The sequence below is a fragment of the Vidua macroura genome, chromosome 4 (assembly GCF_024509145.1).
Source record: "Vidua macroura isolate BioBank_ID:100142 chromosome 4, ASM2450914v1, whole genome shotgun sequence".
NCBI lineage: Eukaryota > Metazoa > Chordata > Aves > Passeriformes > Viduidae > Vidua > Vidua macroura.
In genome coordinates, this window is record NC_071574.1 from 63,094,200 (window position 1) to 63,120,238 (window position 26,039).

At 38.1% G+C, this 26,039-nt stretch overlaps 1 protein-coding gene across 7 annotated transcripts in view; it reads right to left on the reverse strand.

Annotated features, from left to right (window-relative positions):
* The window catches only part of ABLIM2 (actin binding LIM protein family member 2), a 127,763-nt gene that overhangs the window by 21,102 nt on the left and 80,622 nt on the right, over positions 1 to 26,039 (reverse strand). For 3 of the 7 annotated variants that reach the window (XM_053975986.1, XM_053975985.1, XM_053975991.1), the window contains 10 exons: positions 25,006 to 25,064; positions 22,781 to 22,858; positions 18,027 to 18,173; positions 16,122 to 16,154; positions 13,395 to 13,515; positions 11,586 to 11,684; positions 6,095 to 6,196; positions 4,729 to 4,782; positions 1,209 to 1,261; positions 483 to 606 (listed from right to left, as the gene is read on the reverse strand). In XM_053975986.1, coding sequence (XP_053831961.1) covers positions 483 to 606; positions 1,209 to 1,261; positions 4,729 to 4,782; positions 6,095 to 6,196; positions 11,586 to 11,684; positions 13,395 to 13,515; positions 16,122 to 16,154; positions 18,027 to 18,173; positions 22,781 to 22,858; positions 25,006 to 25,064 — 870 coding nt within the window. The remainder of the gene's footprint in view (positions 1 to 482; positions 607 to 1,208; positions 1,262 to 4,728; positions 4,783 to 6,094; positions 6,197 to 11,585; positions 11,685 to 13,394; positions 13,516 to 16,121; positions 16,155 to 18,026; positions 18,174 to 22,780; positions 22,859 to 25,005; positions 25,065 to 26,039) is intronic. The other 4 variants (XM_053975988.1, XM_053975987.1, XM_053975990.1 and 1 more) reach the window with 4 other exon arrangements.

Below are 26,039 nucleotides of genomic sequence, written 5' to 3' on the forward strand. Positions count from 1 at the left end.
TCTGTGACCTTATAATTGTGAGTGATAAAAAGAATGCCTAAGTTAATCTCTGGAGCAAGGAAATCTTTATGTGTATCATGATAGAGAAGAAATGGCTCCATCAATATTCAAAATACATAGTTTGTGTCAAGGACTAATTAGCACAAATGAAAAATCTGCTTGATACTGCCATCCTGTCTACTGAAAACAGGTCTCATATAATAAATGGGCACTTTTATGAGGCGTGGGTTTTTGTGGTAAGGCATCTCTGCTCTCCAAAGGGACAACAGTTCATTTACACAGGCAATGCTGCTCCTTTCACGAATACAAATCTATAGTTTCATCATCAAACTGAACGCTTACAAGCCACGGCAGAAGAAACTGACAAATGGGTGTAATTCTGGCAGAGCAGAAGCACAAAGGCAGCCAGGGAGCTGTGTGGCTGGGGCTGCAGCAGGACCCCCCTCCTGTGCCCAGCAGCGCGGGGTGGGCGCAGCACTCACGGGAGTATTGGGCGGCCGTGCCCTCCTGCGCCCCGGCAGCGAGGGACAGCGACCGCGTCTCCGAATCCGGGGAGTTGGTTCTGGTGTCCATATCCCCTTTCAGGATCAGCCAGCTGGTCTTCAGCTGCAGAGAGGAAAAGCCTGTTGTAAGATACCAGATTTAACACCTAGAGGCACTTCTCCTACCTCGGCTGTCTCACATGCCTTGTGAACCGCTTGTCTGCTCACTGCAGCTTGTACCATCCTTTACCAAATTATAAAAGCTGACTGTATGGTGAATTAGACATCACAGCTACCAGAAACTTTCAGTTTTTAGCTGCACTGAGGATAGTTTCTCTGTTCATGAAGCTACCCACTGCGCCCCACTTTAGAAGGTGCCCTATGCCATTTTCTTATAATTAATCTGCTCTTGACATTTTTCTTCTAGGTTGATATGCATCCTGTGTGTGCAGGATTAGCTGAATCACCAACGCAGACATTGAGACCGAGTGAAAATCCATAGTTTATTGCTCTTAATCTCAATATCCCTACTTCTCTTTACTGCAGAATGTATATTCTAAACCCTTTGGGTGAGAGATTAAGCTTTTCTATGTCTTTTCGGAAAGACCTAAAAGTAGTAATGATTATTTCAATTATTTAAAAGAATACCTTTACATATGAATGTGTTTTAAAAACCAGTTTCTTCAAGAATGATTAATACTTCCTTTTGTTCTTTCTGATCATTACCTTCTTACTGTCCTGATCCAAGCTTCCATCCTCCCCTTCTGATCTTCTTGCTGCTGTAAAATTAAATTAATTTTAAAAATTTTAATAGAATGCATCTTATTTTTTATCTTCTGTTTTGACTGTAGTTATGTTCCAAATATTTTTAAGAGGGGAGAAAAATCAGGTTAAAAAACAGAGTGGGACAGAAAATTTGATGTGTAGAGCTGTGGTTTCACATAATTAATCAAAGTAATTTTGAAATTATTATAGTAATACTCATCCTTCATGTATACAGTGAATTTAGAGAATCTATTCCTGCTGGATTTTGAACCTTCATTTTCAGGAAGAAACTACTTTTGGGAATGATTGGTGGGAAAAGGAATTGTACATCATAACTTAGGGACAAATTTCTATGGCCACCACTCACAGGGAAGCCACTTCCCCCTTCTGTGTTACAATGACCATGAAAGTACAAGCAGTCACACAGATATTTTGTAGTCAGCACACCTGGGTCTCCTGGGATCCCAAAGAGGACAGACAATCATAGTAAAGAAAATTATAAACAAACTTGGCATTGCCTCTTTATAAAATATGCAAAAGAGATTGTGTTGTCAGACTCTAAAATTCAAAATTCTTGACCAACCAATTTTTATGACTGCATTTTCCTCCTCTGCCCATATTGTACTCTTAAAGAATGTTTCCCAAAAAAAGTTGATGTTTTACCATGGGTTATTTCCTTGTAACTTTTCAACTTGCTGAGAAGAAAACTGAAAGCCTAAAAGCTCTTCATTAGATAGTTCCCAACCCTTGAATGTGTTTTTCCTTGTCTTTTATTTCCCAGGGTATTGTTCCAGACACCGAGTTACACTCAAGAATCTTACAGAAAGCTTGGTGCCAAAGTTCACACAATTTCAGGTAAGTTCTTAAAATTTGAGCCCTACTTGCCTTTGTATCCCTCTGGGTAGTTTGGGGAGAGTTTTAATGGTGCAAAACTGGAATAATGGAAGGGCAGAGCATAACTTTAAGCCCGTGAGAAATGAATGTGACAAGGGGTTGTCTGCAATGCCTGAGAAAAATGGCCCCGTGCAATGCAATGTAGACAGAAAATGTAATTATTATTAAGAGAAAGAGTACGATAATACAAAAGTTAAAGCTCAGATGAGCTTCTTAGAGACAGAGATTAAATTGCACCATTAGAAGTGCTGAAAAACTCCCAGCAAGTTGGGAAAATCTCTGCCCTCTCCAGTTCCCCAGCCATCATGTCTGTAGATGATCTGCCCTGTGTCTAAACAACACAGGTGAAAGGCCATCACTGAAAGTATTTCAGTGTTATTCTGATGCAATTTCTGCTGCCATTGTACAGCTCACATCCAGACCTTAACTGGTTTTGCTGAGGACGTGGTAGCTAAAAAATTACAAATTGCCATAAGGAAAATATCTGTAGGTTAGAGGTGAAAATCTGGAACTGTAGAGGGTTTGGCTGCTTCCCCCCACTTCAATTTAGTGTGGGAATAAAAAAAAAAGCTGGGTTAGAAAACATGAACAGCATTATGAAAAAGGTTTTCACAGTTATAGCATCCTGACAAGGGTATTTTCCCAAGATGGCAAGCTGCTTCTCTGAGGAATAAAACAGGAAGGAATATTCGAATATGACAGATGATGAATAAAGCCCCTACACTGCAAGAAGGGCTTAAATGTGGTTCACAGATATTTTGGGAGCACACCCTAAACTGCAAGTCAACAAGTTATTCCAGGTTACGTGTACAGATCTTGCTCCCATTACATCAGAAATTTGTATAGAGGATCTGATGTGTTTTTGTAAATTTTATTTTTGTTTCAAGACAAAAATTTTGATGTTTTCAAAGGAAAAACACCCCATGCTTGACTCAAGATTTCTATTCAGAAATTTCAAGAAAGTTCCACCAGATCTTGAAAGCATCTGACTTCAAAGAGATGCAGAGGATTCACAGCCAAAATCAGCGAGGGCCATGAAGGCCAGCCCCTCCCAAGCTCCTGAGAAGGCTTCAAATAACACAGTGCTGGCAGATAAATCTAAGTGCCCTGAATTTCATCAGTACTGGGCATTAGCTTCACCACTACAAGGGATACTCGGTTCTGCCATGAATCCCAATGTGATTTCAAAACTTTTTAGTAACTTTGAATGATCAAATATTTCTAAAACACAAACATACAAACACAACCATGCAGGCTCCTACACTATTCACTTTCCAACCCCAGCTCTGAGTCTGATCTCTTGCATGTTCCATTCTTCCACCACCTTTTTCTCATTCTGGAATTGGTTGTTTATAACAGAAACACAGAAGCTGTAGCTACAGCAAATCTGTTGGATGCTGATGTAACTAAAACTATTTAAACCGAATGTTTTGGAAGAGCTTCTTGCACTTCTTGTTTTAAAGAACATTTTTGTGCTTGTTTGTTCAAACTTGGTCTCTTCAACAAAGGAATGTTCTCTGGCTCCTTTTCACTATGAATTTGTTCGGTGTCCCATTAGCTTAAGGAGCTGAATCATCAGCTGCTTATGTGTTCATGCTTTAGTTGCAAGTCCTTCCAGAACAAAAGATAAGTATTTTTAAATTTGATTTTCATTTGTATTATTTTTACTGGAAGGAAAGTTTATTGATTTTTGTTGTTGTTGTTGTTGTTTCTGGATTTTATGGTTTTTGGGGATTTTTTAGTTACAGTAAATTATGTTTTGCCCTCTGGTAGGAAAAAAAAAAGCATTTTCAACACAATCTTTCAAAACATCTATAATGTAGAAAAGAAAGTTTAAAACATATATTCTTGTTAACTTAATGAGATTGCTGACTTGCTAGTTTAATTCTTGCTCACTTCAGTGATTACGAGACAACTCCATACAGCAGTGCAAAACTGACATAATTCCAGACTTTGACAGACAGCAACTGATATAAAAATGCCCAGCCTGCAAATATAAGGCTGTTGCTTAGAATCCTCTTTGCAAACCAAATGTATCTATAAAATTTAATTACACAGCCAGGACACAGGATATCAGAGTCCTATCATCAGCTTCTGTAAATGAGTGAAACTATTCTGACTTACACTAGATGGTTGTTACTTTGCATTTGTTCATGATTTTTCCAAACTGCATTATAATAATCAACTTTTTAAACTGTCTGTATTTTCTTTTTTTTTGCTCAGCCTGAGAAGTTGCATCTAAGGTTTTATATTGAGGAGCAGGCACAGAGGGGCAGGAGAGGGCAAACAGGGTGTGGAACTGCAGTCAGGGTGTAGCACAGCAGTTTATGTGGCACTCATTATCAGCTCTGAATCATCACAACGTATCAAAATACCAGTATCTCAGCTTTGGAGAACTCACTGTATCCTTGGACATCATGTTATACAAAATGCTATTTAATTTTCATGTTACTTTTTCTCCTTTTATATTTGAGGTTGTAGGGACATAATGAAATGCAAAGACTACAGCAAACGAATTTGGGAGTCAATACACATTTTTTTGCAAAGACACATAGATAAAACTGCAACAGAGAAAAGCAGACTGTACCATGCTGTTTGTAGATAGGAGGTTTCCTATAGATGTTATCTTTTACGCCAGTGTCTGGGGAAAAGGAAAGAGAAAGGAAAGAATGAAAGAGTAAGCAAGCAGTTCAGACCACGCTGCTCTTGTCTCCTCTCAGCAACAGTAACAATGCAAAAACTTCAGCTAAGACTATGCATTCAATCTGTGCTTTGCCATTCACTGGTGATTAAAAGAGAATGGAACTTTATCCATCATAAGTTGAAAACCTTTATACCTACCTATGCAACCTAATCCCCTCATAGTCCCTCAAAATGCTCTAAGACAACTTGAGTGGCATCCCTTTGGTGATATGTAGGTGGTATCTGCACTACCAGTATATACTTCATTATCAGCAAAAAAGAAACTGGCACACTTGCCACTATTGAAAATTCATATAGGAGTACAACAGACTACTACAACTGTCACACCTGGAAAAGAATTTTCTCCATTATTTATAAATAACGTGTACATGTTCAGGCATGAATGTTTATACTGGAAATACAAACTGTTCTTTTAGGAAATCCTATAATTTGTCTTTACTTTGAATTGTATAGCTAACTTGGCCTTCCAGGAATTTTCTGGAAGCACTCAGAGCCACAATCCAGGGTTCCCATATCACATTGTACAGACATCAAATTTATTCAGTACTGTGAACCTGAGCAGATAGAATTCCTAATTGTGGTCTGTTTACAGAAACATTAACCACAGAAGCTAAATGTGAATAAAAAAAAGGAATACAGTGAGAAGGTAGATGTGTTTAGCAGTCAAAAAGCCAAATGGTGTGGATGTAAGTTTAATGTGCTTGTTAACTGAACTTGAAAACAGTAGAGTACATATACAAAGACTGCCACAATGAGCCTCCTGCAGTTCTGAAGTCTTCCAGCTTCTTTTAAAAGTTTATGTTACTATTACTTAAATTCAGATAATAGAATGATAAGAAAAAAACCCAAATAACAAAAACCCCTTCAGTCATTCCTCCTGCACACAAATTCAATATATCTATGCAGTTATGGCACTATAAATCACAGGATCTTAAAAACATTAAGGCTCTAAAAGACCTCTAAGATCATCTAGATCAGCCACTAACCCAGCACTGCTGCAACTTTGTACTCTTGGTAACATTTTTCATTCTGTTCTTTCTGTAAAGCAATTTTTTTTTAACATATAGGTACATAAGCACACAGCTTTCTTTTATTTTTGAGATGAAGTTTAACAACAGATATTCACTTAGCAGACATTTTCTCTTTCTACACTTTGAAATTCACAAATCAATGCCAAAAAAAATTACATTCAGAAGAGAACAAACAGGTGCTAGAAATTGAAGATCAAAAGCTAAGCAGTCAATGCCTACCTGGAATATGGAAATGCCTAGGAGCCTGCTGATAGACAGAAGGTGAAGATTTGCTGTCAGAGTACATGGATAAGCTTGGAGTGCTCCGACCACTTTCACTGCCTCCAAGGGGAAGAGCAAAGAAAGCAGATAAAAGAAAAATGGAAAGCAAAGTAGAGTATTTCAAGCATAAAAGCTTGTTCAGAATGACTTGTTAATCCAACAGTTTTAAATATATGTTTTTGTAAAACCCATTCTTTTTCAGCATAGTATATTGGCTCAGACTCCAAACACCTCATCAAAAATTGCTATCTGATAGATATCAGATTAAGATGCCCTACTTTGAAGTGAAAACTTCTCTTTTAATGATGCTTTAAAAAAGAAAATCAAAGGATAAAACATCCAGAATCTCGCAATGTGGTTTGCATAGCCTTAACTGAATAATCTACTGATCAAGTGTTTTAAAAAATTAATGCTATGGCTCGTAGCCTGCCCCTGAAATTAGTAATACATAATTCAGTAGTGCTTAAATTATCTCAAAGCAGGACTAGACCAAAATATAAACATTATGGTTAAGTCAAAAAATCCTGCATATATCAGTGACAAAAAGAGATGTTGAAATTTGGCTTTCAATTGCAAACTTTTCCCACAGGTAACATGCCACAGCCTTTTTATGCAAACAAGGTTGGATTATCAAGTCATGGATCTATAATGCCATAGTCACTTCACCAGATTTCAAGATACACATAGGTTTTTCCATATTCATTTTCCCACTTGTTTTTTCAAATGTTTATTAGGTGCCATTCATCTCCTCTTGGCTTATTTCCCTGAAGCACACTCTATGGCATTATAGTGCTGCTTGGCAAACAAAAAAGTAAAGCTCTACTTTTTTGGGACTTGTAAAATCCTTTTAGTTTACAGCACTGTTAAGCAACTGGAAGCAAACATGACATTTATTCTTACATCAAACGATTGTTAATTTGCTGTTATTGTTTTAGTGTGGATGAAGCACAAATTTAATGGCTAGTAATGATGATGGTGTAGCAAGTTTCTCTGGGGTAAAGAAAGTGCAGCAGCTCAGGGCATTAGATCTGCCTTCATGAAGGGGATGTTTCATAACCACAGAGCTACTGGGTTACCAGAGCTGTCACGGCCATGCCCGTGGAGGTGGTCTCTGCTGACACACAGTGGGTGCATGGCCATCCCACTGTCACCAAAGCCAGCCTTGCCATGCACCACTGAGGTCAAGGGGACAGTGCCACCGAGCTCAGTGGGAGCAGAGACAGGACAGACGAGGTCAGAGGAGCGTGCTGTGTTATCTCATCACAATACACTAACTAATCCATCCTAAATTTTGCGTTTGTAGTGTTCACAGTAGACCAAAAATTGTAACTCAAAAGCTATTCAGCTGTGACCACTCTGTGATTTCTTGTTGAAAAAGTGTAATCTGGGATGTTGAGAGATTGAAATCCCAACTACAGGTGCTGATAGCCTATGGTCCTTCCAAAATGTTTTAAAAAAAAAATGGAATTACTAAAAATCTGCTGCATCACCACAAGCTTGCAGGCATGTAGTCCTCAGACAAGAAACCAGACGGTTATTCAGTTTCTTGATTCCCACTTTGCCATTGGAAGGAAAAAAGTGGGGACAGGTTTCCACTCCACATTTATGAATTCCCTCTTTCTTTGCTGCTTGCTGCCCAGATTCCTGCCTATCCCTATTAAATAGAAGAAGCCTCCATGTCACTAGTAGATACTTAGTAAAATAAGGTCCATTACACCTCCAAAATTCTTAAAAATTCTGTAATGTCCTTCACTCAAATTAGATATTGTTATTGGAGTTATCTAATTTAAATAGAAAATTAAAGTTCTCAAGCAATTTCCACAGTGTATTGATTCCTCATTTACTTAAAAATTAGCATATTATTAAAATGTCTACTCATATATGATCTGCATGAATAATCACTTCATTGAGCAGCGACCCAAGGTGCTGGTATGGTACACACACAGAAAGTCATTCTTCAGTGATAGGGTAGAGTGTCAGCAAGGAAATAGGAGGAAGCATTGATTATGAGGAATAAACTTGTAGGAACACAAGATATGAGTGCAAGTACCAGGGGACAGGGAAACTAAAAATTGCTCAGTGCAAGGATCATCTGTGTGGAGCAGTTTGCAAAGCCATCACCTCTAACTTGCTCAAAATGAAAGAATTAAGGATGAAATTATAGAAGAGGTTCTTCTTGGACTCCACTCATACAAACTGATGCACATTTGAACTTTAATTCTGCCACTGCTTCAGATAAGCATGTGAGTAGTTGTATTTCACATTTTGCATACGAAAGTAAGTGTTTAATAATAAAGCAAACTGAAGACCCATGTAGAAAGTTAATGAGTAAGAACTACAGACAGCCACTTAAGCTAGGCTATAATTTAAATCTCTGAAATGAGACTTTGCCAATAAACTATCTCTTTCAAGGTTTGCCTAGTATAGACTGAAGAAGAACTTCAAATAAATTCTCAGAGAAAAGACAACTATCAGAGAGAGCAATTTTTCAAACTTTTGGGTTTGCCTTCTGCCATAAGCAGCCACAGGCTGTGATCTTCTCTACTGATCAGTGAAAAGCAAAAAACCAGAATCCTGAACTCTTCCCTGGATGTTGTTTAACTTGGAAAGAATCTGGGAAGGCTTACTTTGAACTTGAGTATAAACCACAAAACTTCCTTGTGTCTTCTGGCTGCTGACAGGGCAGGCTGTACTTTTAACCCTGTGTGTGTAGAGCCAACTGACCAGGGCTCAGACCATGCTCCATTGGCAAAGCACTGTCTGGAGAAGTATAATATTGGTAATATCTCCTACTTAGTCAGCTTTTATCTTATCTGTGAGGATGGGAAATTTTATAATAAGTTACAGTAAGAGCTATCTAAGTTCAGGACTGAAGAACAAACAAATGCCACTGGTTGAATGAGGGAGCTGTCTAAGCCTACTCACAAAACTGGGCCCTTTAATATCTCTGCCCATAGTGACTAAATTAGAAGAAGCTTTTTGAAGTTTGATGACTAATTCTTTTCAAGTTTTCAAAGCCAAAAAAAAAAAAAAAAAGGGTTTTGGAAGCTGTGCTCCTGCACTAGAAAGGCAAGATAATTTCCACCATGTTTTAAGCAAACATTTTTTCAGCAGGGCTCAGCACACTCGAGGATTCATCACCTCAAGAGGAACTACTACACCAAGCATAGGTGCTTGGAATATCACACGTATCACTTGCAGTGGCATGAACTGTGAAGCTTTCTTGAAGTGAGGTTGTCACAGGACTTATTTTGAAGACAAAAACCCTTAAAAGAGCACAACCTTCAAATCATCTGCCTTCATGATAAATAACAGCTCATCCCATTACACTTCTTGGGAGCTAGACTGCAGAACACTGATGGAAGAACAGGAACTTAGTAATCATATTTGTCACTGGAAAAAATTATGAACCCTGTCATTATCAGGAAGAATATGAGGCAACCTCAGTGAAATCAAAAGGAAGATTTTGTTTGTCTTAATTTCCCTAGGGTAGTAATGTATCTGTCTACTGGAAGTGTAAAGAAATCTCTTTTATGACATATGTGGAGAGCCGGTTTTAAAAAGATTACTTCTAGTATAGTGCAGTGTATTATTTTTGGATCTTATAATTTTTTTAAAATAAGCAGGATCTCACTTTCTTAAAACTGAAGTGGGAACATTAAGGTTGGTCTGGTTACAAACCAACTATTGCTACAATCCCACTCTTCCCACACTAACCACTTTGAAGAGAAAAAAAGAACACATCCACACCATCAAAAGGCTTCTAAAGATAAGGAAAAAACCACACTCTGGAACTCTGAATTCAGAGACCTTGAAGAGGATGAAGCAAATCTTCTGACTCATTTTGGACAGGGACATTTACTCAGTGTAAACCAGTGAATAATCTATTCAACCTTGGCAGGACTCAGGATTACCTACTTAGGAAAATTATAAAAAGGTTCACCTACCTCACAGGAACACTGTGAGGCATTGAAAGGTACTGCCTGCAAAATATTTTAGCTCCTTGATAAAAAAGTGCCTCAGAATTGCAAAATATTATAATTTTGGTCACATTACTAAAAATTATTTGGGCACAAAGAGCTACCACTTGACGATTCCTTTATCCAAACAGCAGCACTTAATAATTGCTGCTGCTCTGTGAAACAGCAGGTAGCAGTGAGCAGAAACTCATTTGCACAGCAGTGCTGCCAAGCAACTGCCAATGGGACTTTGAGAAAGAGCTTTCCATGCACTGAAATCATGTGCTGCAGCACACCAAAGAAGTTTCTCTTATTCAGTACATTAGGTTGGATAGTACCATCCAAAATGAGAGGACAGATACAAAAACAGTTCAAGCAGTGCCTCAGAGAATACAAAGGATTGTGTCAGCCTTTAAAGAAATGTGTGCGAGGCTGACTGCTTCCGGTCGTGGAAAGGAGCTTTGCAGGTAGCCTCTAAAACAACAACAAACAGTTTCATCTCATCAGTTCTTTTCTCAAAAATTTTCTCTCAAGGATCATATTTGGATGTTTCAAGCTTGATTCTGTTCCGGTTTATGTCCAGCTGACTTTGGGCAGCATCAGGGCCCAAAAACCATGCATTAGTTATTATTCCAAGGGCAATGACTACCTGCTATTCACTTGAATGTGCAAGTATGTCTCCTGCAGAGGGTCATTCCCTTTTCTTTACTGGTTACAACCTCAAGAAAAACAGTTTTACTTTATTAAACCAGAAAGTATATGAGAGTCAAGGAACAGGCATTGAAAGTTGATTGTTACTAGAGAAGACAGACGCAGGGGAAGACAAATGTGGTAGGTAAATGCCTTCTCTCTCAGACATTTACCAACTGACTAAAAAAAAGCCTTTGCCTGAAAAGTTCTTGGCATTCCTTAGCACTGTCTCGTCCACAACATGGAGGTTACTAGAAGTTAATATCCACTGCAAAAAAACTAATGGCAAGGAGAACAAATTTAGTTACTGTTTTATAAGACATGGCACAGATTAATTGATAATCAGGGCAGTTGCACTGATGTAACCAGCTGTCATAATTTTTGGCAATACTACAAATAATATGAAGGATATCTAAATGTAGGCTAAAAGGTTAAATAACTGATCATCCTATGCTGTATCAAATGTCTAAGCTTATTATACTATTTAGCATCACCAAAAAGGATAAAGGTATTTTAGAACTAACAGATTTTTGAATATTTCCCTTCCTCAGTTTCATTCTAAAAGCTAATTCCTTCCCTCTACCCCTCTGAAAGACACTGAACACTCACTGAAAAAGCAAAAATAAAACACCCCATACCCACTCAGTTTGTAAAACTTACACAGTACATCAAGGAAGCATTTGCACAAAATTAAGACAAATTTTATCCAAGTGAAAGCCATGCTTGCACAGACATAAAAGTGAAACACAGCTGAATAAATCTACATTATCACAGCACGGTTTTGCATTCCTGGACCTTACCTTTGAAGAAAGGGATGTAATGATGTCTGAATGTAGATGTAAGGCTTGGGTGTTGGGGCAGGGAGATGCAGCTACTGGTACCAAGACTGTGAGTACCAGCTGGGGGCAACAGAGAGTAAGTGAAAATAAACTATTTAGTTCACTTACTGAAAGCCACAAATTACAATGCCATCCTTTTTTTTCCAGGAACATTTTCCTCCTGATGCTTAGAAAACATACAGTTTACATTTAAGTCTTCCTCTTTCTCTGGTTATTGCTAAAAACATGCCAGTGGCCACGCTATGGGGTCGGCCAAGGGACAGGGGCTTTCTGCAGCCAGAAAGGGCATCACCCAAAATGCCGGAACGCATCAGAAAATATTCCAGAAAAGGCACCATAAAAAGCATGGCTGCACTCAGGGGAAAACCTGCATATTAAAAAGCTGCAAGAGGGAATGAGAAATGCTTATAATGGATCTAATGAAATGAAATGGGAAGAGCCTTGTCTCTGCAGAGAACTGTGCCATGAGTGGGTCCAGTTCTCACTGTTGGTGCTGCACACTGGTAGGATTTAGTTCACAATGCACGGGGCATTCAAGTGCATGTCTAATTTAAGTATTTGAAGAAACATCCTGAAGTTATTTAAGCTCTGAAAGTTAGATATACGATTAAATACTTTGAAAAATATTCTCAAGTCATCTCTGCTTTGCTGCAATAATGTCCTGATAACACAGTTTGCAGGATCAGTGGCAATTATTAAAAATGGTGATTATGAAGATTAACTTCTAAATTTTAAAGCATTCGATTTTATTTGGAATTCCTTTTGTCTTTCCTCCTTGCTTTAACACTGTGCTAATAAGATGAGGTATGACAGCTACCAGACCTTCAGCAGAGATTAATGTCTCTCTAATAGATTATTTTATACTCCACCTCATTTCCATTTTGTCAAAAGACTTTGTGTAGTACAAATATTAAATTCCTGTCAAAAACTGTTTCTGTTACCTCTATAATCTTCATTTCCCCTGGAAAGAGTAAGAACATGCATATTTTCAAACTAGTTTAGAATTATAATGTATTCCCAAAGAAATTAAAAGACAACAAAAAAAAAAAAAATATAAATGCTCTGTGTTCTTCACCTAAATGATGGAGTAGAGAAAAAATACAATTAATTTTGAGCAATGTCACCAATTACTTCCAAGGATAAAACTCTGTACAGAGTCCAAATATGAAAGGGGTTTTGTAAAGCATTCCCATGCAAAGGTCAAAAGGAGATGATCCCTCTTGTCTGTGTGACAAGAGCACCAACACAGCTGCTACTACAGCCCAAAACTGCAAAAAACACTCTGTAAACTTCTGAACTAAAGCAACTTGGCCTTTAAAATTCAGCCATCAGAATTAGTCATTCCTCCAGCTCTTACACTGTGGAGAGGGGACAAGAACCACGACCCTGTGGTACAAGAACGTCATACAAGGTCACTCGATCACCCTCTTGGCTTTGTGTGCATTCACTGCTACTGTGCCACACCTTGGAAGAACTGTGAATTGAGTGTGTATCTTCAGGCAGGATGAGACCAGGATTAAGTCCCTTAAACCCTCCTATCTTGTGTATACACGGAATCAATTTTTCGTAAATGCCTAGTTTTGTTTTCCTGGATGCACGTTCCTGAAGCAGTTGTTGCCTTTACTCCCCATGGAACTCGCTTTTTACGGTAAATAAATCACTGCAATGAACTGCTATTCCACCTTAAACCCCTGTCTGCTGAAGTCAATTCTACTTACATTACAAAGTAATGGAAAAATCTAGAGAATAAGTAAGGCTGCTTTGGATTACCTGGTCTGCTGTAATGCTGAGGAGAATGGGAGGTGGGGGTGTACCGACCATAGCCCAGGGAGCCAGCAGAGCTAGGACTTGATGTCCTGTACTGCTTGAAAGATCTGTCATCTTGGTCACCCTTAGAGGAAGAGAGGAAACACATGTTATTAGGGAAGAGAAGCAACTTCTCAAACAGGCAGAGTATGCCATCTCTGTGCTGTGTAGATGGGAGTTGCTGCCCTAAGATTCCATGCAGTCCTAATGAAATGGGGTGGCTTTCAGCACCTCCACCTGCAGAGTGACTGAAAGAGCTCTGCCAAGTACCAGAGAATGGTCATGGTGCCAGGAAAGTCAGCACAGACGTAAATTTAAAATTACAATTTAATTGGAAAAGAACTGTAAAGGTGTTGCTTCAGGACAGTGTAATTTCCTGAACAAATGAAAGTGGGTGGAAGATGAGCTCAGGTCAGCATGACAGTATTATGGTCACTTTGCACCCATATGAATAGATGCATAATGGTTGCAGACAACACAAAAATCAGCATTTGCTGGTTTCACTACATCATTAAACTGATTGTGTATAAATTGCCCAGTGTGACACACTGTAATATGGTCATTACCTAAGAAACCAAATATTAACACATTAGCATTAACACTGCACCATTGTGCAGAGCCATTCATACAATCCAATTCCCACAAAACCCTTGGCTTCAACCAGTTAAAACCATGTACAAATCCTCCAAGCTACTGATTTTCAACAGCTTGTTAAACTGCAACTGCAATTTGCAAGTAGGGTCTTCTTAACAGCAAAACACTACTGAGTGAAATAGATGGGGAAGTGACTTCGTGTAAACTAGCTATAAAATCAAATTCAAATTTCCCCTGTTTTAAGACACGTGAGAACTGGCTTGAGTTAAGTTCATATTAGAACAAATCAATGTAACCTGCAGATGCTCTTTTATGGAAAGTCATACTTCAAAATTGCTTCCCCTCTCCTGTTCCAGTAGAAAAGCATGAAGATATCCTACACTGTGGCAGTGTCAAGTGACAAATGTCGGCCACTTATCATGAATATGGGGATGCCTTTAGGCACCTGTGTGATTCCCACTGGCTGATTCATCATTTAAACAAACCATGTATTTTATTAGCCCTACCATCATCTCCCACATTCCTATCAGAACAACTTAATTATGGCCATACATTCATCTTTAGATGAATTTGGCTTCTCTGGGACTATCCTTGACTCTACAGCGATGTACAATATTCTCACATCATCAGGTTTCTCCTGTGGACACGATATGCTCTGTCCCTTCAACATTACCCCAGACCTACTAGCTACATTTTCAAAAGTGGAAAATCAGCTCAGTACAGTAGCCCGCAGTATTATTGTTTAACATCACATTAAAGCAAAGTAATTTTACAAAAAGCAAAGAACACCTGATGCCTTCCCAAGCGTGCAGTGTTCTGCAGGAATTCTGCCACCAACTCCTCTATGTCCAGCTTGAGATGCTTCATTCCCACTGTACCTACATTGTGCAATACCCACTCTAACCTTTGTGGAGAGAATTACAAGCAGTATTGCAATGGCTCTACAGAGTCTTGTAATGATATTTAAATAGCATATGAGTGTCAGCTAATGGTCTGTGATGTGTCCAACTGTATGACACAGTGGAATTCTCCCCTAACAAAAAATCCTTGCAACAAAACTGGTGACAAGTTTGCAGATGATAATGCCCGAGCACCTGATCACAGATTCCTTAAAAAGAGACAGCAAGCACAGAGAAGCTGGATAACATGGGAGTATACACAAATCATGGCAGTCCCAACCTCCACACCATTATCTCTTCTGGAAATTAAAACTGGCAGTTTAGTAACTGAATTTAAAGGATATTACTATAATCTTACAAAACATCAAGTTTTCATATTGTTTCAGACCTTACCTTTGTGTACCTTATGTCTCTGCAAGGAACAGTCAACCTAGTCCATGTCACCAAATATTATACAAAACATGCTTTTATTTTTAAATTATCAAAAAAAATGCATCTCTACTGGTTAACTTCTCTGTTAACCAGTTATTAAAGCCGTTAATTCTCCATTATTACCAAAATTTTGCAGTGCATAAAATTGGCATAATGGAGAAATTAGCCAGACCCATGATATATAATTGAGTCACTATCTGGGAAATACATTAAATGCTTTCACTGCTTCCAAAGTTTTAAGGTGTTTCTTGAAACAATGACTAACTTAATTAATGCACATCAAAAAACACAGACCTAGAAGTTCAGGTATGTGCAGATGATTTAAAATTAGGTGCACACAAATAGTATAAGCAGTTTAACTATTTGTGGAATTAAAAAATGAGAAGAAAAAAAGAGGAGAAATCTATGCCAAGCACTAATTTGAATCAGCTCACACTGACAGCTTTAAATGTGAACATAAATCATATTTCCCAATATAATTTATTCAGTAGAGCTCGAAGAAGTGACCGCCATATTTATATATTTTTATATTTATTTTGGAAAGCAGAAACATGGATGACAGTGGAGACAGATGCATACAGAAAACAATCCAGAAGCAGAGCACATATTGAACACAAGTAACACTCTGAAAATCATAAATTATAAACCCCATGAACTGTAGAGGCAAGGGGTGAACCCCACATTTCAAACTGCTGGTTATTAATATGACCAGGTTTATGCATCACAAAATGGGTCAGAATAGGAGAACAAAGGCACTGGGGATTACCTCAGTAGGTGTTGGAGAGAGCAACTGAGGTGACTGCAAACAGCAACACACAACAAATTAGTGATACAAATTCATGCATGATGTTACTCATGAGAAGAATTACTCTTAAAATATCACTATCCATGTTTAACACATGATAAAGTTAGGAAAAACACCTGTCAATTAAGTTAGGGCAATTTTTTTATTATCTATTTTTAATTTAGTACATAAGGCCTAATATATAAATAATTCCATATTTGTCTTTGAGTGATTTCTCTACTACAAAATCCTGGGGTCTGGTGAGGCCAGTCCTGTGCCACAGAGAAAGGCAACAGGGAACTCCCAGGCACAGCAACTGCCTGAAACTACACAGAAACCCTAATTTAAATATGCATTGAAGGACCTCCAAAATCAGCACTAGAACTGACCATTTTAAGGGAAAGAAAAACACTTGCACTATTTATTTTCAATTAAACGTCATGTAATTTGACAATCTGCTGCTCATTTTTCTTTCCAAATCAAACACTATCTTTGGTTAGTTGAGCAAACAGACTGAAAGTATTGCAGCTGCAGGTAAGAAGCCAGAACGCTGAGACTTGGGAGAGAGGATTTTTTTTTTTTCCCCTGGTAATAGCAAGGATAATAAATATTTGAAGCACCAGGAAATATGTTGGATTGCAAACACAGTCCATGTTTGGTCTGTGCACCTCTGCCAAGCCTGGATGTCACCAGGCACTTGAGGCGGGCCACAACCATCAGCAGCACCAACAAATTCTGACATAGAAAGGAAGTGATTATGCTCCACATGCTCAGGGTGAGGCAGCAGCTTTCGATTTTGTGCAATCAGAAACCTGAATACCATTTAAACCCTTTACCAAATGCAATTTAATTATTTTTTAATACTTTACAATGGAGCTATCATGGTTCAGCACTGTGCAGAGGGGACTTGGAATAAAGTCTGCAAAACCTAACATACGCACTGCACTTCACCTGGCAGTGGTACTGAGACATTAGTGGTACTGATTAAGTGTAAAAGGTGCAAGTGGTAGCATGACTAGGGCTATTCTAAATATCATGACCATTAATTATAGCATTTATTTCTGCCCATTCACTGACACCTGGAGAGAACAAGCAGACTTCCGTGCTAGACTGTATGTATCTTGCCCATATCTAGCATATTGTAATGGTTTAATTTGCAGAACTTTAGCTAAAATTATAAAAGCAATCAGAAAGTCAAATGAAATGCAGGTATGTTCAGAGAAGAAGAACTAACTTGCATGACAGGAGTTATATACAAGTATGTTTCACAAAGCCTGGAATTAGTTATTAGTATGTTAGTATTGAGTTAAATTAGATTTCATTAGCACAAACTGTATCATATTAGCTCTGCATATGAAAAGGCTGAAGTGCATGCATGACATGAGGATGAGGTTAAGTAAGGGACAGTTGAAAGAAACTTGTACACAGGAAAGTGATACCATTGTTGTGTTACCAAAATAACATGTTGTGTTACCAAAATAACATTTAAAAAAAATCATGAAAGACATTTGGCTTTGCTTCTCATTTTTGCATTATAATTAGCAATGGCTCCTGTTTCCTACCGCATGCAGAACTGCTCCCATGGAAAAACATTTTAATTACATGTCATGTCTTTAAAAAATGATCACAGAAAGCAATGTTTTAATTTCTACAAACTAAAAAATGAAATTAACAGAAATGAACATCTTGGGTTAGGTTGTTGTTTCATTTTTTTTTTTTTTTGGAAGGCATTGTGAATGAATGGATGACTCAATTAACTAGAGCTATAAAAGTTACATTTAAAAAAAAAAAAAGTTAATAGTCATGTTAATAGTCTTTGGCAACATGTTCAATGATGCACATAGAACCTGAAACTCAAGAGTTAAAAAAATACCCATGTTTCAGTACCTCCCCGTAACTATGCCTGTCATCTGAAGAGTAACTGATATATGGAGAATAGGAGATCATATCTGGGCGGTCAATGTTATAGATGGCTTTATTTTTAGGAAGAGCAGCCAAGTCCCTGTAGTCAAGAATTTCATCTCCAAGCTTTGCCTAAGAAAAGGAGGAAAGAAAGCAGTGAGAATAAGAAAGAATAAGAGGAGGATGCAATCAGACTAGGAAAGATAAATGTAGGTAGAAAAGCCATAATCATAATAAACCACTTTTTTTTTGTTTGTGAACATTTCAATCTCTTGTATTTACTACACTATGCTAAATATTACTGCTGTTTTGTTTTATATACTGCTGCCTTCTACCTTGTCACTGGCATTTGGCTAACAGGAGTAGCATGGCATCATTCCAATTCCCTGGTTATATCCCACTTATTCCTGGATGCACAAACAGATATAGGGGACATATATTGTAGTCTTTTTCAGTTTTTCAAAACACATTGAATTTTGAAGTGGTTTTGGTGTGCAGAATTCCCCTGCTGTAAGCAGTAGGGAATGACCAAATATGTATTTCCAGCATATACTCTCCAGATGCTGAAAAGCATTACTCAGCTCTTTGATCTTTCCCATTCAGTTGTGTCCCACAGCTTCACCTCCTTTCCTGACTATGCCTAAACAGCCCTTAATAATGGGTCACAAACCATCAGATGATGGATTTGCACCATGGTGGAAGATCACAGATGCCACTCAAGTAAAGTTCAAATCCTCTTATCAGACTCACACAACCAACATAGGGAAAAGACTGTACTGGTCCCTGCTCTCCTCCCACTACACATATTCCAGAAGTGTAACTTATTACCAAGCTGCCACATTTCAACAGATTATCCTCAGGATAATTGCACCAAAACTCTATCCAGCACATACGATGCTGTAGATACAATAAGTTGGGCACATTGAGAGTGGAGAAATGGGCAGCATAATGGTCTCATTCCCACTTCAAGTTTTGCAGAAGGATAAGCTCTTTGTTGGCAACAAAATGATGAGTGCATCTTGCTCTGAAAATCTCAGTATGATCAGCTATAAAATTGTAATAATGTTTTCCACATGCAAAAATACAAAAGTATCCAAGATTTATGTGTGCAGTAATTCTGTTTTTTCTTAGTATGAGCTAAGAAAAGTTCAATAGATTTTCCAGGGGAGTTTTCTATCAGATTAATAACACAGGAAAAATTTAGTCTGACAACTTCCAGTTACCCCTCTTTCTAAAACAATGCATCAATTTGTGCAAACATAAACTACATGAAAAGAAGGAAGATTACTCTTAAATAAGAAAGTAGAACTAAGGTGCCATAACCATCACATATTCCCATCCTGAACACTAATGAAAAAATGTGGTTTAACCAAGTATGTGCTTCTTCACCAATCTACAGATCTCACTTTCTTTGCAGCTCCTTTAAGAAGCTAAAGAACAATGAAATAGCCCCTTAATGAAAAGAAATCCCTCCCTTCTGAGAAACCAGCAGAGAGCTCTGATGCAGAGACAGGTAATGCAAAGGTAAAGAATCTGTCTGTCCAATCTGTCCCAGAAATACTTTGGCCAGCATTATACCTACAAGGAAGGCCAAAGAGGCTGTGATTTCAGTTAAGGTATCCAGGTTTTTGGCCATTATTCTAGTGAATCCAAAGTAGTTCAGAATTGGGAATATTTAAATGTGAATTACAGTCATCTGGCTCTCCATCTTGATGTGCAACTTCCCATTAGATTTCAGATCTGTCAGAGGACTAAAACTTATGTTGTTATGTAATTCCTTTCAGTTTAGATATAACAATGTGGGCAAATTTGGATGAAGAAACACCTTAGGGATACAATTGCTTTCTAAACACTCAATCCTTCAAACATTGAGTCTACGCTGTATTTTTATTTTATTTGTTTCACCTACATTCAATTATGTGAATGGAGTTCAAATCGGCTCAGGAAAGCTCAAATTACAGTTGAGAGGCTGCAAGCCATTTCTTCAGTAATTTGGTATTTAGGGTTCTGGTAAAACCATGTTCTAAGTATAGAGTATCTGTTTCATTTGGAATATGTAATTTTACAAACGTATAATTGTGAATATGAGCTGTATAAAAATTTAGTGTGATTTCTATTCCTTGTGTGAGAGCACATATAACACAGCTATGTGTAAGCTTTCCAGTTGGATATATTAGGTTGGAGCACCTAATTCTGTCCTAATAAAATTAAGCAAATATAAACCAGGACTTTTTAAACCTTATTTAATGGCATAATTTAGAAATCAACCAATTTTTAATTAGGGACTCTGAGAGGTTGCCAGCACTAGGGAAAATTTCAGTCTGGATATAATGAAGTCATCCCTACAGGTCATGAAAAGATGTCCCTTACCTTCAGAAGGCACTGGCCTGTGCCCTCTCTCAGTGCAAGAAGACACCAAAGTCTGTTACCAGTAGATGAAGAAGAAGTGGTATGGCTTTAGTAAACCATCTGTATGAAGCACATTCACATTTATGTCACAAAAAACCTTTCTTTACCTTTCCCTGTGTGACCAGGCCACCGTGGCCCAGAAGCACAGCTGCCCTGCAATGGGGTGGTGCCCACGATGATGTTCAGCACTGCTCTGACTTGATGGCTTTGGAAGTGTAAGCACCACAAACTCACAGTTCCTCAGATGGAACTGTTTTCTCTAAACTCTTTTGTCCATGAAATACTCCACAGAGCTCACCAGCTGCTAAGGTATGATTTTACTACACGTTTAATGATCTGAATCTATGCTACTGCTGAAAACTGCTGTCCTGTGTGCACCATCCCACCCTGTTCTGCCTTCTACTCTAGCATCAGAAGTCGTGTAGACAGCTTGGGCTTTTTTTTTTTTTTTTTTTTTTTTTCTTGCCTCTTTGGTCATCTGGAGGTTTTTCCTGGGTTATTGTTTAGCTCAGTCTGGCCTCAAATTTGACTGCATATCTGTGTGTACACACTACTATTAGCAGCAAGGAGGAGATGGGAAGGCATAGCCAGAGAGGGACAGGGCCACATGTGGGTGGGACCTTCCTTTCAGTGGCAGCAAGAATTTAGGTTTGGCAAAAACAGCCACAAAAGTACACAAGACAGATCTTGAGCATGTCTGTATGTCATAACACTCCTGTAACAGAAAACACATGTAAAAACAGATAGCCAAAGGACCATTGTGATAATATAGAAGTCAATAACATGTTTTTAATTCTTTCTACTTTCCTGTTTGTGAAATCCAAAATAGGATTTATTCAATCAATCAAAATTAAGTTTTGACAATTAAGCAGTGAGAGATGGGACAGATAGAATAAGAACTTGTACTCCTCTGGGGAATATTTTTTTCTGACTGACTCGTATTGCTAGACAACTTTATTCTTTGCCAGTCCCAGCTTTATATTACAGTAAAAAACATCAGGGTTGGGCGCTGATTTAATGATAGCTTTTAAAAACAAAGAAACAAACAAAAACAGAAAAGGAGAATGGAGGCTCATCCTTGACTTTTAACAGCCAGTGAAGCACATTTTAGGTTGTAACACAAACGTCAATAAAAACAGTACCATCCTGCAGTTACATAAATGCCTCTAAAAACATATAAATCTTAGGAGAATTCTAAATCTTAGGAGAATTCTCATGCTTAAAAACACAATGAGATGGTGCATGCCTGAAGAAAAAGAGCTCATCTGGCCAAAGAAAGTGCTTACATGATAATAGGCTCCCAGCACAATGAACTTTCTTCACAATGGCATTTCTTGGCTGGTAATATACCACTGGTATTCAGCAACACTCAGAACCACTGATAAGCATTTAGAGAAGGGGCACTTGTTCCACTGCAAGTTCAATCTTACTCAGATACAGTACATATTGTATTCAAAATTACTTTTATTTGAGGAAAAAAGACATGTTCAGAGCCAAAGCACTCTTTTGCTTGTCTTGATGTAGGAGACAAAAGCCCTTAATATTTGCATAATAACCTCTCTGGAAGCCAATTGCATCTCCAGCAATTTTCTCACTTTATGGTTCTAACTGATGAGGATGACCTGCATACCTGAGGGATACCTGACCAGGAGAAAGAAAAGCCCTGGAAATGCTGAAGCACTGCAAGAGATATCTGCATGGATCATACCACATTTGTATTTTGTATCTATTGCTGGTAGCCTTGAGAATTTGATCATGAACACAACAGCAATTTTGATCTTGTATTGAAAAAAAAAATCCTAAGATTTTATTATACTTGTTATTTTAAATTCTCTCAATGAGCTTTCCAGAGTGCTTCATAAACCATAAACACATCAAAGGTCCTCTGAGTGAGGGACTGGCATTTGGCACAGCCAATGCTATCACACCCATGAGTGCTTTCATAAGCAATCAGATGCAGGCTCAGGAGCTCAATTCAAACAAGTTGTGTTCAAATCTAAGCTTGTAATCTACCTGTGGGCTGTACTGTTTACTTAAACTTTTCTTTTCAGAAAGAACTGTGGTATTCTGCATGTTTTGGTATAAGCCAGCACTAGCTGTAGTGTAAGTGCTACAAATACACCACAAAATATAGGAGGAAAATGCCAGAATTCTGTTAGAGCAAATGCAGTATTCAAATATTTTAAACTTGAGAAAATAATTCCATTTTAGAGGACTCAGCAACTGCAGTGGTTTGGAGACATTAACTTGCCATATAACATGCTAAACTGTAGGAGGAAGCACAAGGATTTCCCCATCCCACAGAACAAATCTCACTGAGAAATACTCACATAGATCACACGGCTTGGGGAACCTGATGTACTTGAAGCAGGTACAGAAATAATACTCTCAGAGGAAGTCCTTGTTTCCTATGGCAGGAGAAGTGAAATAGATAGGAAATACAGGAGAGTCAAAGATAATGTAACTTATTTCAAAAAAAGCATACAAGACATTTAATTCAATCTCTACCACTCAAAAATGACATATTATAGAGAGCTCAAAACATGGAGTTAAGAATAAAAGAACACTTGCACACAATCAATTTAACCTTTCAAAAATGCAAGAATTGTTTTACACATGAGTTTTTTATCCCTGCTCTTCAGAATGAAATGGCCCAGAGCATTTCTTCATCCAAGACCCAGACAGTGGGACTGAGCACATCCTTGGCACACCTACAGATGACAGCAGCCATGTGGTGGGGACAACACGCTGGAGGGAAGGGATGCCATCCACAGGGATCCTGATAAGCTTGGGAAGTGGGGCCATGCAAACCTCATGAAATTCAACAAGGCCAAGTGCAAGGTCCTGCACCTGGGTCAGGGCAATCTCCAGTATCACCTCCACAAACTGGGTGGTGAAGGGAGAAGAAGGACTTGGAGGATTCTGGTGGCTAAGGAATTAGATATGAGACATCCCACATCTCACACATGTTCTTTACTCTCTTCATGATCCATTACCCCTTTTAGCATCCCCAACCATGCCTGCTCCACACCAACTCCCAGCTTTTTCAATAAAAGCTCACACCTTTGTTGACTCTATTGCCTCTATTAGTTCATTTTCTGTATTACACATTTTTCTTCTTCTTCCACCTACCTCTTTTCCCTAAATGCCTCTTTATAGATCTTACTTTCCCTTGCTGCTTTGATTCCTCCTGTCTTTTCCAGCTTTCTCCCTTCTGCTTAAAATCTCACTCTCCCATCATCTTTCTTTATGCTGTCACTCTCTTTCACAACTTCTTTTTCCCCTCCACTCCATCTTCAAAGTTTTTGAGCATGCTGCCACTTTCTCCTTTTGCCTTTGTCACCTACTGTAATTACATGCTGTTCATATATCTATATATAGGAAGAGAACTTAAAAACAACAAACTGCAAGGTCAAACAGTAAATTTCTCAAGCAGTAGATCTCATTCCAGACTTTACAAGTTATGTTGAAAAGTTCATTATTACTCTCTTAAAAACGGCATCCTTCCTTCTGGTTTTATTTTTTCAATAATGAACATAAAGATCAGAAAATAGGAAAAACTCAAGGAAGAAGAAAAACTGCTAGGCTCAGGAACATTTTTTGGTATTCAGAGCTTGTCATGAACCAAGCAATCACTTCCCAAATACATGGGTACAAAAACTACAGCCAAGATCCTTTAGGGTAAAGCCCAAACAATTTTTTTTTTTTCAAGCTGTAATTTAGTCAAAGTTGGACTTTCTAACACACCAGATTTAGCAATCTTTTTATGGATGCTGCCTGCTGTTCTGACTTGTCCCATGTGCCTTCCTCCAAGCCTTGAACCAAAGCAGAACAAGGATACCAAGGGTACCACTTGGAGCATCAGAGAACATCAGAAGTGAAAAACCCACGCTTGGCCTCTACATTAAATGAGATAGTTGTAACTCATTCCCACCACTTCAGAAGGATCATTAATTCTTCATGTCCTAGGGACAGCTTATTTATCTGCTAATCTTCTGCCAGAATTGCCCCCTTTTCCCCTTGCACACAGAGAGGTGCACAATCATCCAACTTAAGGAGGTACTTAAAGCCAGAGATTAAATTAAATTGTGGCTGGCTTGCCAACATTTTAGAAACAAATAATAAAACAGAGACTCCAAGGAGATTTATTTTTTTGTAGAAACAAATAAAATGAAAGTCCTCTGATCTTTTAAGTTTAGAGCCACAGGAAAAGAGGTAATGAACTGATAACATCATAATCAGACAGAAGTTAAAAATTAACTTTTTTTTCTTATTAATATTTTCACATTTTTACTTATTCAGCTTATATATATAACTCTTAGGTCAACATTCTCCTTAATCTGTAGCTTTAATCACTGATTAAAAGCAGAGTATTTATATTACATGATTACATTTCATTAGCCAAGTAGATTCCCATCATTTAAAATTTAAAATTACAGTAGTGAAAATTTTCCAAACCCTTCCATCCATGCCTGCTGCAAAAAAGAAAAAAAAAAAAAAAAGGAGAGAGAATAATATGGCAATCAAATAACACTGGGTAAAAATAGTTTTTTACCTTGTTTTTTTCTTCAGCCTTTGCAGCCTGTCTACAAAGTGGATGCCAAATGGATGTTCCTGTAAAGTAAATTTAAAGTTCTGCTTAATTCAGTTCCACGATAAGAACCTTTAAAAAGTTCAAAATAAGAACCTTATTAAACCCTCCTATAAGGATTTATAAGGTGTAGGTTACTGACTACTTCCCCTGCTAGTGCAGGATACTTTCAGAGGTCAAGATGACAGCCTCTCCATCCCAGTGACCCTGATCGCAGACATTTAAAAGACTTCAGAAAGTTACATGTGCCTCAATATGGTAGATCAAAATCTGAGTCCTAAGAAGTGTGATATGGGATTTCTGGAGCTCCAGCAGTCCAACCTCCTGCTCAGGGCAGGCCTGTGTCCAGCTGGGCTTTGCCTATCTCAAGGATGGAGATTCCACTGCATCTCTGGGCAGCCTGTTTCATGGTAACTTTTTTCCTTATATATAGTTAGCATTTCCTACACTCTTATAATACATACTCTTGTAGTAGTCAGGCTTGGGTCATACACAGTAGCACACCATTGTGGGATGGAATAGCACTGTGCTATTCCACATGTATAGCACATGTAACCCTAGCTGAACATCCAGCCTATCATTTATTCACTGTTCCAATCTTGCACTTCCCATATGTTTGTCTCCTGTAAGTCAGCTACTAAGGAACTGCATAAACTCAAGGGAATGTCCATCATGGAGGAAGCAGGAGATATCAAATGAACCAATTCTCTATTGTATAAAGGTATTGAAACAAGGCTCTTGACAAGATATAAGTAAACAATGAGTGTGAGAGAGAAACTTGAATAGTTTTGCACTAGTCACAAAGGAAAAAAAATATTTCAAAAAGTTGAACATGATGTTTAAAATAGTGTTCAGTAGAAGTGGAATTTGTATAATGGTATAAAATAAAATAATTATTTGCAAGTTTTAATAGTAAGAAGAAACCTTTATGTTTATGCCAGTCTGGTCATAGACATACCACAGATTAAAGCTCCAGAGGTAAACAGCGTGAGTGCACT